This window comes from Cetorhinus maximus, chromosome 14, assembly GCF_964194155.1.
Source record: "Cetorhinus maximus chromosome 14, sCetMax3.hap1.1, whole genome shotgun sequence".
Classification (NCBI taxonomy): domain Eukaryota; kingdom Metazoa; phylum Chordata; class Chondrichthyes; order Lamniformes; family Cetorhinidae; genus Cetorhinus; species Cetorhinus maximus.
Genome location: NC_135892.1, coordinates 4144210 through 4159335, shown reverse-complemented (window position 1 = coordinate 4159335; position 15126 = coordinate 4144210). Strand labels below are relative to the sequence as shown.

Below are 15126 nucleotides of genomic sequence, written 5' to 3'. Positions count from 1 at the left end.
GGAATTCACGTCACTGGTTTTCATGACTCTTAACTAATTTTTAAATATTTTCATAATCTTTTGTGACAATAGTTCTGATATTTTTGTTGTCATGTGCACTGCTTTGTGTTTCCATTGTGGTTTTTATGTTTTCAGAAAGTGGACAAAGAAGCTTCAGAATTATTTGAAATTCCAGTAAAGGAACTTACATTTGAACAGTTGCAGCTATTAAAGGTATGAAGCATTATAGTTAAGAATATCTAACAGTGCTATGCACTTCAATCATACATTTAATGGCAGAGAAAGCAAGATATGCTAGGCTTGATCTGGATGAATATAATTAATTAGCATGTGAAATAGGCATCAGCATAAGTATGGCTTGTTTGATTTAAAGAAAAGCCTCTGGTTTAGTCAGGGCTAGAAGTCTCAGATATGTGAAAAGCGTCTGACAAAATTCTAGAGATACTGGAGTAAGTGAAAATCACTGTTTCATTATTCCTTTTGTATTCTGAGTATGGCCATTTTTTAAAAAAAAAAATTCTCCTGTTGCTTCAGGCTTACCAGTTTTATGTCATTTGCCTCTAATTTTGCTACCAAGAATAACCGACTCGTTTTAAAGACTTCAATCGCACTCCTTGTCATGTTTTCTTCAATTATTAATCAAATGTTGTGAGCCTTACCTCAACTTAAACATGGTTGTAAATGTTTGACACTTGTACAGAATGGTACAGAAAGTGGCCTTGCTTAGAAACAAACAGGATGGAATGTTTTATTTCTGTTCACTGTACCAGTCTCACTTTTATTTATTGACAACATTCTTGCGTTACAATACAGCCTCGGTTAAAACCGTCTCATCCCAGAATTTTTGCAGGTGTTTATCAGCAGAAGAACAGACCATTTGCCCCAACTAGTTATGCTGGTGTTCATAATCCACCAGGACCACCTCCATTCTTATTTTCTTAATTTCGTACTTCATCTTAGCCTATCAGTATGTCCTTCTATTCCTTTCTCCCTTGTGTACTTATCTAGCTTCCCCTTAAATAGAATTATGCTATTTGCTTCAGCCATTTTATTTGTTGACACATTCTCACCACTCTGAATGAAAGAAGTTTCACCTGAATTCTTAATTGGATTTATTAGTGACTATCTTATTATGGTCCCTAGTTTTAGATTCCCCCACAAGTAGCAACATCATCTCAGCATCTACCCTTAGTCAATCCCTTCATAGTTTTAAAGGCCTCCTATCAGGTCACCTGTCAATCTTTTTTCTAGGGAAAATAGCCCCAGGCTGTTCCAAATTCTATTTGAAAGAAACCACATTCTTCTCGGAATTTCCACTGTCACTTCCATTTATTGAAGCCTTGTCTGTCTAATTGTAATCGTTGCAATTTTGTCTAGTCTATAGTTGCAAGCTTTTTTTCATTCATGTTCTGTACATTAACATAAAATAATTTTAAGTTTAACCTTGACCTTAAATGAGCATTTGGTATTGCTGAAAAAAGAGACATGCTGTTGAAGCTTTTCATCATGCACTCATCAGGACAGATGCAAGAATACCAATTTTCAAAGGGGGCAACATTTTATATTGCATGAGAAAAGGGTGCTGAGTCATTGGCAAGTCTGGTGTGGGAAACTCTAAAACCAAGAGGAATTGACAAATGGTTGTAATTAATTTAAAAACTGCTTTAGAGTAATTATTGTATGGTTTGCTTTCTTTACATTACACACAGTTCTTTTGCGTGAAGCCACTTTATAAGCAAAACCTGAAGGCTGCAAAGCTACAAATTCTAATCAGTCAGTATTGCCTTCTGATGTCTTTTAAATTCTGTTATGATTCTTGCCTTCATCTTACATGATATGTAGATGTTAAACACATAAGCAAGGATGCATGTTTTTCCTTATATAAGCAAGTTTACATGTTGCAATCTTTAGAAGTATGGGCACAACAGTGAACTGCTGTATTCATACTGTCGTGCATAACTAATAAGTGGCACAATTACTTGCCATTTTTATCTTTCAGTTGGCTCATGTGGCTGCTTTGAAGGTGAATGACGATAAAGGTACATATAGATTTGGAAAGCGTCAAAGGTTCCACATGCCATATTGATTTTATAGTTTTATTTAGTATTGTATTTTGAAATCCTTTGAGCTATCCTATGATGGTCTTCCACATGACAGTCTAGAAAATAAATGTTTATTTTGAACCAGTTTTTAAATATGCTTGCTTATTTCTTTTGTGATTTGCAATATTTCTGCAAAAATAACAAGACTATGATTTTGATTTTTTTTGGTTTATGGATCTCTTATTCTATTTTGCATGTAAATTCACAACAGAAGTGCAAATCTTATTCTATACAATTATTTGAAAAGATCATTCATACTTAGAAATAAATATATGTTTAACCAATTATGACCAACAATATCGTTTGACATGAGCACAGTTGCTGCTGGCATCTATTATAACAAGCAGTGGTGAAAGTCAACCGCCCTTAAACTAGGAAAAGAAAGTCCTATAGAATTCTGATTTTTAAAAATCAAATTGTTGAAATGATTTCAAGATTGTGATCTCGTGTGGAGTTCAAATGCCTCCTGTAAGTCTCCGAAATTTCATTCTTGCAATTTATATTCTCTGAACCCTGCTGAGGTTAATGGCTTTAATCCATTCTCAATTTATTATGGTGAGATTCAGAATCTAGAATCCATACTAATCATTTTTGCATTACTGGGGGATCAATTGCACTATTAAAGGCAAAATAAAGGAGTTCATGTTTGTAATGTACCAAATTTTATTTTGAGAATCACTGGATTTAATTTATTGTAGGGATAATAAGCAAACGTGCCCAGCAAGTATAATGTAGAAATATTGAAGAACTTCATACCAAGGTTGTAGTAGATGCTGTGACAGTATTTAAAGTAAAGATAAGTGTAGATATTAAACCTTGCTTCACTCTCCTCTGAAAGGAAGGGAGAGCAGGCATCAAACTGACAGGTATGCCCTGTCTCGTTATTCCTGGTAACTCTGGCACAGAAAACAACCAAGAGGTAAATTATAAAATAGCCATAATTAAATTCACACCATTTCTTCTAATAATATTTAATGAGTGCAATATTTACAAGGATAGAGAGGAAAAATTGGGCAAAGAAATGAAATGCTGTAGATTCACCTAACATGTACTAAAGGTATGAATACTCAGCATGGAACTTGAGCCTTAAACATGCAGCTTGCATCTAAGAACAATAGAGGTGGCACATCTGCTAAAACCTATGAAGATTTCACTTCTGTAGCATGGTAAAATGTTTTCCCCCACTAATTTATCCCCTCACTGTTGATGCCATGCTGATAGGATTCTACAGGCAACAGCTGGGCCCCCACCACTTACTTCCCCTTAACCAAAAGGACATTGTGCATATGTGTTTGATGGTGAGTGTCACAAATTGTTTTGACCTCAAACAAGTGCATTTTTAGTCGGGTCACTGGCCGTTGACCAGGATTGGTAACTTCATGTCTGTTCTGCCCTCATTGCAGGGTACTCAGACTAACTGTAACATCCTTACTACCTCCAAAATCCCCATATTCCCAGCCCTGACTGAAGTCAATTAACTTTTTGTAGACCAATTGAAACTGGGCCTCTAATGGCCTGTGTTGCTTTGCTACTTTGGTCTGCATTGCTTCTTGGAAAATTGAGTACTTGAATAAGTAGTATTCCCTCAGATTTTCCCCTCAGATTTTCTATCTCTTTCACCTACCTCCGTTGTTTCTTAAAACATTTATTTTTACAAAGCCCAAATATAAGAAGAATGTTTAGTGTAGAAATATGAAATGGCTTTATTTTTTGCTAATGATGAATGACTTATGCAACTTGATCATGACTGTAACTCAGGAGCAATGCAATATAAATATTTCATCGTGACAGATTGTCTATCATAGATTTTCCGAGCATTATATAGTTTAAACAGTTGTTGCATGCATCAACATTGACTGAGCAGAAGCTCAAGCCAGTGTTCTAGATAGTGTTGCCTTACAATTTTAAAATGTTAGCCCAGCCCTAAAGCTACCAGCTTCATAAAAGCTGCCTCCACCACCTATAAGATCAACCTTTGTACATAGTTATAATCAAAAACTTGTAATAGGATAATGCCATGGGAATCTAGGTCACTTCCTGAGTATACTGGTTAGAGGATTAGAAATACCATGAAACACATGATGAAAAGTGAGTAAAGAAATTAAATTACTGCTTTCGCTATATAAAACTAATTCTTTCTTGAATTCATACTTTTAAGCAAATCATGCCTTAATGCATGTAGCAATTTAATTTGCTTAATCTTTTGGCTCCTTTTGAAAGTAAGTGCTTGACACACATTGTCATAGTTGTAACTTGATTTGTTTCAGGTTTTCATTTAATTGAACTCAAGATTTATATTTAGTCTTTATTTAACCATTGCTGTGTTTATTCATGATTTTATAGGAAGATGTATGATCCAATTTGTTCAAAATTCACATCTAAGTTCTTTAGTTTTTTTAATTCCTTAGAAAATTCAATGGATGATGAAAATGATGCATCAGAAAACCAGCCATTCCCTTCCTTGCAGCAGGTACATAATTTGATGTAAAAAAAAGTTCATTGTATAGAATATCCAGTAGGTAACCTTGGAACACCATTTTTATTTCTTGAATGAGAGTTTCCTTGTGAGATGTGGCACCCTTCATGACTGGAATGGTTTGCCACTGTTACCATTTTTAATAATTCAACCATAGGTATTTTTGTGGTTAGGGTCTTTTTTTTAAATGTTTAAAAGGTGTTGACTTAATTTTAGTAAGGGTTATAGTGCTCTCCAAATACTATTCTTTCAGAGGCAGTCATGTTTTCACACTTTCAAGCTTCATTTACTTGTGCAATTAATGGTCAGTTTTAGAAAGTTGTTATTAAATATTTAGTATTTCTGAAATATGCACTTTTTGTGGGTCAGATAATATTGATGCATTTTAGCATGAATTAAAAATATAATTTTTTTTAAGGTTTTAGCATGTGTGCCTGAGCGTATTGGATTCAATGTTGAAGTTAAATGGCCTTATCAACAAAAAGTAAGTAACATAAATCCTCGGTATCTCCACTTTGTGAGGTTTTCTTTGTTGTGATGTGGTCAGTGCAACAGTCTGATGAATACAATTAGAGTGTTAACCTAATAAGCCGCTGATGATGAGCCCCAGGACAGCCTTTTATGTACATTAATTGATAGAGTTTGCCCATTCTTGGTCAATTTCTGGTGTAAATTACAATTGTTGAAATTTATCAGACTGGAAAGGAGAAGGCCTCAATCGATTACTAGGCACAGTGGATTAGCAATTGTTGACTTGGCTTAGCTTAGTCAGTAGCACTGTTGCCTCTATCTCAGAAGGTTTGAGAGTTCAAATCAAGAATTGAATAGATAATCTAGGCTACCATTCCACTGTGGCACGGGGGGCGTGCTGCATTATTAGAGGCAGCGTTTTCATATGTGATGTTAAACGATGATGCCATGAGCAGGTATCCTGCTCAATATTCTTCCATGCACTTTTCCTACCTGCTTTTAAATCTAGCATAGACTTTGGATTAAAATGTTCAATTTGTTGACCCTACAGGGAAATTAATTTGAAATATGAACCCAATAGGCACAAAATTGAGTGCAGTTTTGCACTATTTGCCACTAAGTAAGCAATTTTTTTTGCAAGATCTTGTGGGTTACTAGTGTGGCAATCTTATATTGCAGCAAAAGAGAAATAGGAGGAAGGAATGGGCAAAATATATACATGACTTAGTCTTTTGAAATTTTATTTTAGTTTTCAATAAGAAATGTTTGGCATGGCTTGTAAAGTCACTGCAGTATTGGGCAAAGGATACTGCAACTTGTACACTGTTGTATTTGAAGTTTTGCTTTCTGCACTGCTTATCAAATACTTTTTAACTGTTAGCTGTCAACATTAACTAAAACACGTTTAAAAATACTACATATGTATTAGTTGTGCATTTTCCCCTGTTACTAGGATGGTACCTGGGAGGGCAACATGCCAACCTATTTGGACATGAATCAAGCTATTGATATAATCCTAAAATGTGTCTTGGAAAATGCATCTAATCGAAGGATAGTGTTCTCCTCGTTTGTTGCTGACGTCTGTTCAATGTATGTTTAATTTTTGATATTTGGATTTGTATTTTTACTTTTACATAACTAGATTCTGATCACCATGATGTCTGTAGTTACTTAAGATAAAGCCTTTTTTCCCCCAGTTGCTGTTTTGGATATGTTGAGTTATTGCTTGAGTGTGGTTCTAGGGATCACTAGCCATCTATTACCTTGCAGAAGCATGGAATCTTTTTTCTGGTGGAGTGCAGCTTGATCCTGACCTCATCCAACATAACACAACATCCTGTGCACACTTGGAGCAGATAGAAAACAGGAGTAGCAGTTGTAGCTGATTTTTTAGTTTTCCACCCATAATTGACCCAGGAGGCCATTTATACAACAATAAGACACTAGTTGACCTCGACTCAGGGAAAATTCAGGGATCTCTGATTGATATACAATGCAGATTGCTGTGAATTTGGATTTGGACTTGACACATATAGTCCACCCTCATTCACTGTCGCACTGTTTGGTGAAAATTAACAACATGAAGGAGATTTTGAAGAGTTGCTAGCTTCCATTGATTCAGGAATTAATAAAGGTGTTTATAAAAATGATGTTTGATGAATGAAATAGAAAGATTCACATGGGTGTAATAAGAGATGTTGGGTCTGTGATTTTGGTCAGAGTGCTGCAAAAGTGTAATAGAGCTACACTTCCAGCTCTCTGATGGGCTCACAGCATTGAGAATGAGAGAAGTATTCCACTTAAAGAGACATGACGACCCTCAATTTCACAGATGTAAAATGATCAAAAACTCAAAGTTCAGAGGGTGGCATGATCCAGCCACATATAACACTGATGCTTCCTCAAACTGCGGTTCAGTCCAGGAAGGGACCCATTTACTGCTCCCGTTCCTTTTCATAACAGTGGAAAATCATGTATATTTGAGACTGGAAAATCTTGATGTTTAGGCAAAGTCAAGTGTGAATATCAAGACTTGACTCTTATCCAAGAGCCTAACCATTTTGTATGGGAGTTATAGTGCTGCCAAAGTACTTTGTGGCGCAGTTGTTAATCTTGCTGAAAAGCTGATTACTTATTACTGCATTTGGAGGTTAAATGTACAATATGTTGGGTTGATAAGTTTTTTGACAAATTTGAATGTAACTAAATCAGACATTATTTTTCTTAAAAAAAATACATGCATTTATATAGCACTTTTTACCTCGAGCTTCCTCAGTACTGCACATGCAATAAATTACTGCTCTGATCTGTAGTCACTGTCCCGCGTGTACTTTTTGCACTAGTTCTAAGTCAGCCTAATTTCCAGTACTAATATTGGAATTTCCCGATACCTAGCAAGTATCTTTCAAAAACAAAATCAATTTTGTTTCTTCAATGTTGGCAAAATTATCTAAGCCACTAATTCATCAAATTAATATCAGAATTCTATGATTCTTCAAAATTCTAAGGCTAATGATTAAATTGTGGAAATTTATTGAATTGCCAGAACTGGTCAACAAGTTTGAACACTTTCACATCAATAGTGTACCATCAGTATCAGAGATGAACTATTTCTGCCACCAGTAGCACTGTATAATATAACAGCAGCGTGTTCTGTGCCCCTCTCGGTGCCTAGAACCTGAATATTTGAGATAGGTTGGAGGCATCAGACATTGTTTCCCCTTTCCCATAAGTCCTCTAACAGGGAATGGCAAAAAGGGGAGAGTTAAGGTTTGAATTCTTCCAAAGTTAAACACTGAACAATTTTATTTTTCTAGGATCAGGCAAAAGCAAAACAAGTATCCAGTCCTTTTCTTGACCCAAGGCTATTCTAACATCTACCCAGAGCTTATGGATCTCCGGTGCCGAAGCACACCAATTGCGATGAGTTTTGCACAATCAGAAAACATTCTAGTAAGTACTGGTCCTCTACATTTCCATGTACCTAAGGAGAAGAGTACTGTCCTTAATGATATGCTTTCAAATAACTATTTACTTGTTCCATTGCTTAAACATTTTTGTTTTTTGTCACAAGGGAATTAATGTTCACACAGAGGACTTGCTACGAAATCTGGACTACATTCAACAAGCCAAGTCAAAAGAATTGGTCATTTTTTGCTGGGGTGATGATACCAATGAGTTTGAAAACAGGAGAATACTGAAGGAGAATGGAATTGATGGCCTCATCTACGATAAGTAAGATCAAAACAGTGATATTGAATTCGTCTAAATTTTATCTTGCTGTTAAATGTTAAAATCAATGGATGCTCACCACTAGGAAGAATAAATCTTTATTGTATTGTTAGTATTTTTGGAATATGTATATCACTAGCAATGCCAGTATTTGATGCCCATTCCTCGTTGGTTTGAGAAAGTAGTGGTGGGCCATGTTCTCAGAGTTCATAGTATTTAATGCACCAGAGTAGATTGCTAGGTCAGTTGAGTCAAGTACATCGGTGTCCGACTGAAGCCATATATGGGTCAGATGAGCACACAATCCGTAAAATTGATCCAAGAATAACCAAGTAACGGTTTGGGGATAAGCTTCTGATATTGCTGTAAAAGTTAAATTTATTTTTATTACACCTTTTAATAGGAAGGGTATAGTAAATTTAATACTAAAGTACATACTTAAACTGCTTATATTTTTTTTTAAAAGCTTAAAACTAATGCTGTTAAGACTTTTATCAGTGAAAGCCCTTGAACCAAAGCCATGTAGCAAATTAATCAACTAATCTTTCAGTTTACTGCAGGCAGTAATTGTAATATTTCTTGCACTTAAAGCCTCAATGTCACAATGTGGAGTTTTCTAAAGCAGGTGGTGAGGAGAAACTTGTAGAAACCCAAACACAAGTTAAGACAGTAGATTTAAAATCTTTTAGATTCTGTGCAGAATCCACCTATTTGTATTTCAAATATATTCCTAATCAGCCTGTTTGGTTTGTTTATACCCCAATATCTTGACATAAAATCATCCCAGTAATCCTTTGTGATAGTGAAATGTGGACATTAAATTCCATTGTTCCTGCAGATGCTTGGAGCCATTTAAGTTGTATGGAGGATTTTAGGTTGTGTTTCTTATAAGTCTAGCATTCCTGTATTTGTATGCCTGCTGCATTACTTTTTGCCATGTTCTTCCTCTTCATTAATTATGCAGTTTCTCTCCTCCCTGTTTCATTGTGTATTTGGGCCCTTTATCTTTTAGACATAGGGCTGCATTTTTCAGTCGGCTAGTGGAGGCGGGGCCCGCTCGCTGACGCATAAAATAACGCGGGGTGACGTCACTGCGCGTCATTCCTATCTTTAGTTCGGCGGGCATGTACCAGAGTCGGCTGCACGGCCACCGAACTGTCAACGGTCACTTAAGGGCTTTTTTAAAAAAAAAGTAATTAACTCAATTAATGGACCTGCCTGTCCAACCTTAAGGTTGGCGGGCAGGCGAAGAGCCCAGGCTGCCTTCAGAAAAAAACATGAAACCTCATCCACCGGTGGGATGAGGTTTCATGAGGGATTTAAAATGTGTATAAAATTTTTAAATAAAAATACTTGACATGTCCCTGCTCATGTGTCACATGAGGGGACATGTCAGGAATATTCTTTTCTCCCTTTAATATTGTTTTCAAACTTGTGCCAAGCTCCCTGAGGCAGCACAGTCGTGTGTGTGTCCCCGCCCGCACAGGGAGCACACACCGCTTCTGGGTGGACGTCACGCTGGGCGGGCCTTTATTGGCGGGGGTGCCAATCAGGAATCTGCCCACCCGCTCCTGCGCAACCCCCACCCCTGACAGGGGGAAAATGCTGCCTATAATATAAACTGTTCTTTTCAGCACTAACACTTCTTACCACTTTCAAAATAACTGAACATTGCTTCCCAAACCTTTCCCCAATGTGACCCCATTTTAATGTCCCATGCTTCAAGTGACCCTAGGGTGAAAATTGGAGGTGGGGGGAAGCAGTGATTGTTATCACTGACCATAAAATAAATTGGCAGAATTAATTTCTCGGTCCTCGTATTTTTCCACTTTACAATATTTCATATTTTAATTTTGAACCCTGCTGCTTTTCAGGTAATATTCCACATACTATCTTTTACTTCAAAAATTACAATAAGTGCATTGTCATGTTACATTTGTCGCCCCTATAAAATTTGCGCCAACACCCCTCGAACCTGGCTTGGCTTCAGTTGAGTCATGGCAGTGAATGTTGGTGAGTTATTCAACTGTGGTGTGCAGTGGCATCAAACCTGATCATGTGTCCTCACCGTCGGCCTCAAGTGCGCTTTTCCAGCAGCCAATTTTGAATAATCTGGGATTGTGGCTTTTTTTTTTTTGCCCCTTCCATCTTCCCTCCAATTCCTGTGGCACAAGGGCAATTGTAGTGCTCTGAAATTGGCTGGTCTTATTCAGCTAACCGTTCTTGTTACTAGTTGAACCATTCTCTTCTAAATTTTCATTTTTTTTTTTATAAGTGTGTTAACTGGGAATATTTTAACACAGTGAAGTTGTTACAAATATTTTTATTTTAAACAGGATCTGTGACTTTCTGCTGGGACAGACAAATATCTTCCAAGTAGAAAAATTGGAGGAATTGAAGCAACAATTATCAGAGGAGGCATATGTTGATTGCACATGTTCTGATGTCAACCATTTTGATCGTCAGTCAACTTCAGTGGACAGCTTCAATGGGAGCACTTATCCAAGCGAAATAAGAAGCTGTGAACAAGAAGCATACAGTACAGAATCTGACTCTGGGCAAAGTTGCAATTCGTTTTGATCCTTCCTCCATTTTGATCCTCCCACATTCTAATATGGGTTTTTTTCCTGCAGTCCATGGTGGCATGAACAATAATTTTGTTGCTTAGTTTTCATATTGCCTATTTTTTTTAAAAATAATAATTTTGGTTGTTGTACATATGGTTTCTTCAAGGGAAAATAGCTTTTTATTTTATGATACATTTGTGTGCCATTTAAATTTTTTATTATGGTGGGGGCATTTACATTATGCAGTCACGTCAATGTTTACACTATGCATTTATTCTGTTACCTTCTGTAGTTTATGCATTGATTTCAGATTTGAGTATATACATTGCAATTCTAATTTCTTTTCTACTCTGGGGTAGAAAAGCTCCAATTGTTTTCATGGAATCTAACTGATGGAAAAGGAAAGTGATGTCTTTGCTACAATCACCAGCCTATTGTAGTATATGGGTCTGCTTCAAAGATGTAATAAACATATTGCTTCCTTTACCATAAAGTGTACATTTTATGAAACAAATGGTGATTACTTTAAAATTTTCTGACATCTTTTGATGATCTGCAATATGTAAGTATTTCTAGATGGAGGCCAAGTGTTAGTTTGTATTGGCGGAATTATTTTTTTACATTAGATATTGTATAAACTTAGGCATGGTTGTTCCAGGCCTCAACTGTCCATGCAACAAAAACTCTTAATATATTAAATGTTTTTCATTTGAGTGACATGTAGCAATTATGCTTTTCGTTGTATAATAAGTTGGTATTGGCTTCAATATTTTATCTTGTGGAACACCGCCTATTGTACAAATGAGCTAAATAATATTACAAGGAACAAAACTATGTAATGTTTTAGAATACTAACTGCATTGTTAAAGTATTATGAAAGTAATCTTGTAGTTCAAACTTTAGTGTATAACAAAAATGTCAGCTGTCCTTTCATATGCCGTAAATTTCTAAAATCCATAAATCAATATTTGTTATACATAACTTAGCTGATGGATGCAGCTCTGTGGCACCTTTCATAATGATTTGACTTATTGTACAAATACTCAATTTGTTATTAAAACATTTTCTGTATGAAGAATAGTGAAAGAATTGTGTGACTGTGTCCATCGTAATTTATGAAGTAAAATTGAAAAGAAATGTGCAATATTTGCATGGAATTGGAACGATTCAGCATTGAAATTTGAAGTTCTATTTTAGCATAAATATTAATCTCCAAAAAATGAAAGCGAAATGCAACACCATATAGCTATATGGGCTAATGCATGCTTCTCCTCGTCATAAATATGGTACTGCTCTACTTTAACTGGGCAAAAAACATTGCACGCAACTTTAGATTTTTATAAATTTATTTCCAGTGTCTATAAAATTATAGAATAAGAGATCACCTATCTATATGTAGTAAATTATTTTGCAATTTGGGTGAGAGTTCTAATGATGTGAATGGCAATCAAAATTTGAGCAACTTGATAACCTCATTCATTCCCAAGATTTGGATTGCACTTTACCACCATATAAATTTACTAAATAATCCTCCTTTCACTAATATCTAGTGTTGAGTCCATATTTGAATGAGGATGTCTCTGCATACTTTTTGAGGCAGCAGCGTCTCCTTAGCGTGCCTTCAGCAGCGATTTGGGCTCCTAAGTGCACATTCAATCAGCTTTGGGATTTTTACAACATTTTAATATTGACAACATTGACACAAATGGGATATGGTTTACAATTGTATTATGGCAATTCAGACAATTTCTCAAATTGCTGATCTTACACTAATTACAATTTAAGGATAAATTATAGTTAATGCTGTTTAATTTATCCAAGTTATTGTAAAATTGTTCAGTATATTAAAATGTTTTTGCACTTCTGCATAGGCTTTTAGTTGCTTAAGACCTGCGCATCTTTTCTATACCCCTTGCTTTAGATGCTAGTTTAATAGAAATTTTTACTTGAGAGTCAGCTCCGCATTAGATTATTCAATACCCATCTTTACTGCAGTCTAAGACAGCACAGCTGTAATTATTCATAGTATGTTTGCATCTACAGTCGTTATGGTGTGGGATGGTCTACAAATACTGCAGAATTTGAGAATGGCATGGAAAAAAAAGAGACATACTGTTGAAACTTTTCATCTTGTGCTCACCAGGACAGGCTCAAGAATACCAAATCTGAGGGAACAATAATTTATACTGCACAAGAAGAGGGTGCTAATTGGTTGGCAAGTTGTACTCTGGTTGAGATGTTGCCATGGAGAATGCACCAAGGAACGGTTAACTGCTAAGCTTTGCTTTAAATTCAAAGCAGACAAGTCAATTCTGACTTGAATTTTAACAAAAACTTGACAGTTAACCATTCCCTGGCACATTCTTCATGGCAACACCTTGACCAGAGTCCACTTGCCAACCAGCTAGCACTCTCCAAATGTAGCATAAATTGTTGTTCCTTTTGAGATTTGGTATTCTTGCATCTGTTCTGATAAATGCAAGACAAAAATTTTGGCAACATATCTCTTCAGCAGTGCTCAAATTCTGTACTACTAAGCAACTAAATATTGCAAAATTGAGTAGGACCTAAAGCTAGCAACTATACTTGTTTCATGAAATATGTGTGCACGCGTGTGTGTAGTAGGTGATCTAATCAATATAGTTGACCATAGGTCTTTGCATCTTTTTTCATTTTAATATTTCAACTGCTATGCATGAAAAGTAGTTTTGGAATCTTATTAAAAGATTGAAACTGCCTTTGTATACTCAGGAAATATGTGGTCATTAGCATGAATTGACTAACATTTTGCTTGTCCTAACTTATTGTGTATTAATGTAAAATAAAATCATGGTTAATTATGCCATGTCTTAAATGAAGCAGAAATAATTGTTTCTGGGTTTCTCTGGTGTCTTGTGCAAGCCCCTCTACTTTTGCTCCACTATTGACTGCCATTCCTTCAGCCTGGACTCAAAGCTTTGAGTTCTCTTCACCTCTCTTCCTTTCAGATGCCCTTAGAGACCTAGCACTTTGACGACACCGTTTGTCTTGTTAGGCCCCTGCAAAGTGTTTTGGGATGTTTTAATATTGTTAAAGGTTTCTTTTTGGAAAGTTGTTGGTACATTCCTGATGTTTGCCGACAATGGGGAGGGCATAGGAATGACTACACTGAGCAAAAAGAAGTCATTGCGGGTCTGGCAGCACAGGATTATACCTTCTACAAGCATCAAATTTGATATTTGAAAAAGTCTTTGTTTCTGGATTTCATAGTATCAGTAATTAGCATGTTTAAATTTCCTAACTTAAATTAACTCCTTTCATTTTTGTTTTTTTAAAAAAAACATTTGGATGCAGAAAGACTTGCCTCAGCATGCATATTGAAGTTTGAGCTAATTAGAACACCAACTAAAGGTGTAACGTATGCAGTCAGTGCAATCTTGCTGTGTAATTTATAAAAGCATTTAAGTAGATTATTAGATGCTTGTATCTATTTTTTGGCTAACACAATGCTAATGCATCCTGGGAATTATACAAACTGCACATTCTCAGACTGTAGGAGTTGCCTTTAATGCACTGAGTTGCTATTTAGTGCCAAAAGTGTTAATTGAATCCAGGCTTTTGGAAGAAGGTGTCATTTTCAAGTATAAACTTTACTAGATATTAAGAGGCACAAAACAATTGATTTAATCATGTTTTAAAACAACCTTTATGTTTAAAACTTTATCTTGACATCAGAAATTTCAGTGACTGGATAAAATGGATGTTTCAAAAAGCATTTGCATGATGTGCTCAGTTGATCAGACTATCCTTGTGCAAACTGGTCTGGTTTTCCCATTATGTTTTCATATGTTGATGTCTGGTTTTCCATTGTGATCATTTTTCCATTGAGTGAGAAAATAAGATTAATCTGTATAAGAAATAGTGCCATTTTTAGTGTGAATGTATTGTGTGTGTGTGTGTGTGTATGTGTGTATATATATATATATATATATATATATATAAATTTAAATGCACCGAAATGGATATGAATTTAGTGTAGACAAACTAACAGAACCATTTATCTGCTGACATTCATGATTACAGCTTGTCTGTTTAATAAGAGCCACACACCCAGCGTACTTCTACAGTCTAATAAAACCTGCCCAGTTGTGGGATGAGGGCAGTTTAAGAATTGTTCCTCACAACCGTTTTTACATGTACACCCAGTGTCACAGGATTGTAAAATATTTGCAGAGGTAAATATTATACATAATACCTTATCTGTGATGTGTACACACTCAGCATTAAAATTGTTCCAATT

General features: G+C 35.8%; 1 protein-coding gene across 9 annotated transcripts in view; it reads left to right on the top strand.

Annotated features, from left to right (window-relative positions):
* Positions 1-12237, top strand: part of gpcpd1 (glycerophosphocholine phosphodiesterase 1) — a 74406-nt gene extending 62169 nt beyond the window's left edge. For all 9 annotated transcript variants that reach the window (XM_078556416.1, XM_078556417.1, XM_078556415.1 and 6 more), the window contains 8 exons: positions 136-213; positions 2000-2039; positions 4511-4572; positions 4997-5062; positions 6002-6138; positions 7866-8001; positions 8123-8283; positions 10617-12237. In XM_078556416.1, the coding sequence (XP_078412542.1) occupies positions 136-213; positions 2000-2039; positions 4511-4572; positions 4997-5062; positions 6002-6138; positions 7866-8001; positions 8123-8283; positions 10617-10860 (924 nt within the window). In that variant the 3' untranslated portion in view covers positions 10861-12237. The remainder of the gene's footprint in view (positions 1-135; positions 214-1999; positions 2040-4510; positions 4573-4996; positions 5063-6001; positions 6139-7865; positions 8002-8122; positions 8284-10616) is intronic.
* Positions 12238-15126: the final 2889 nt, after the last annotated feature.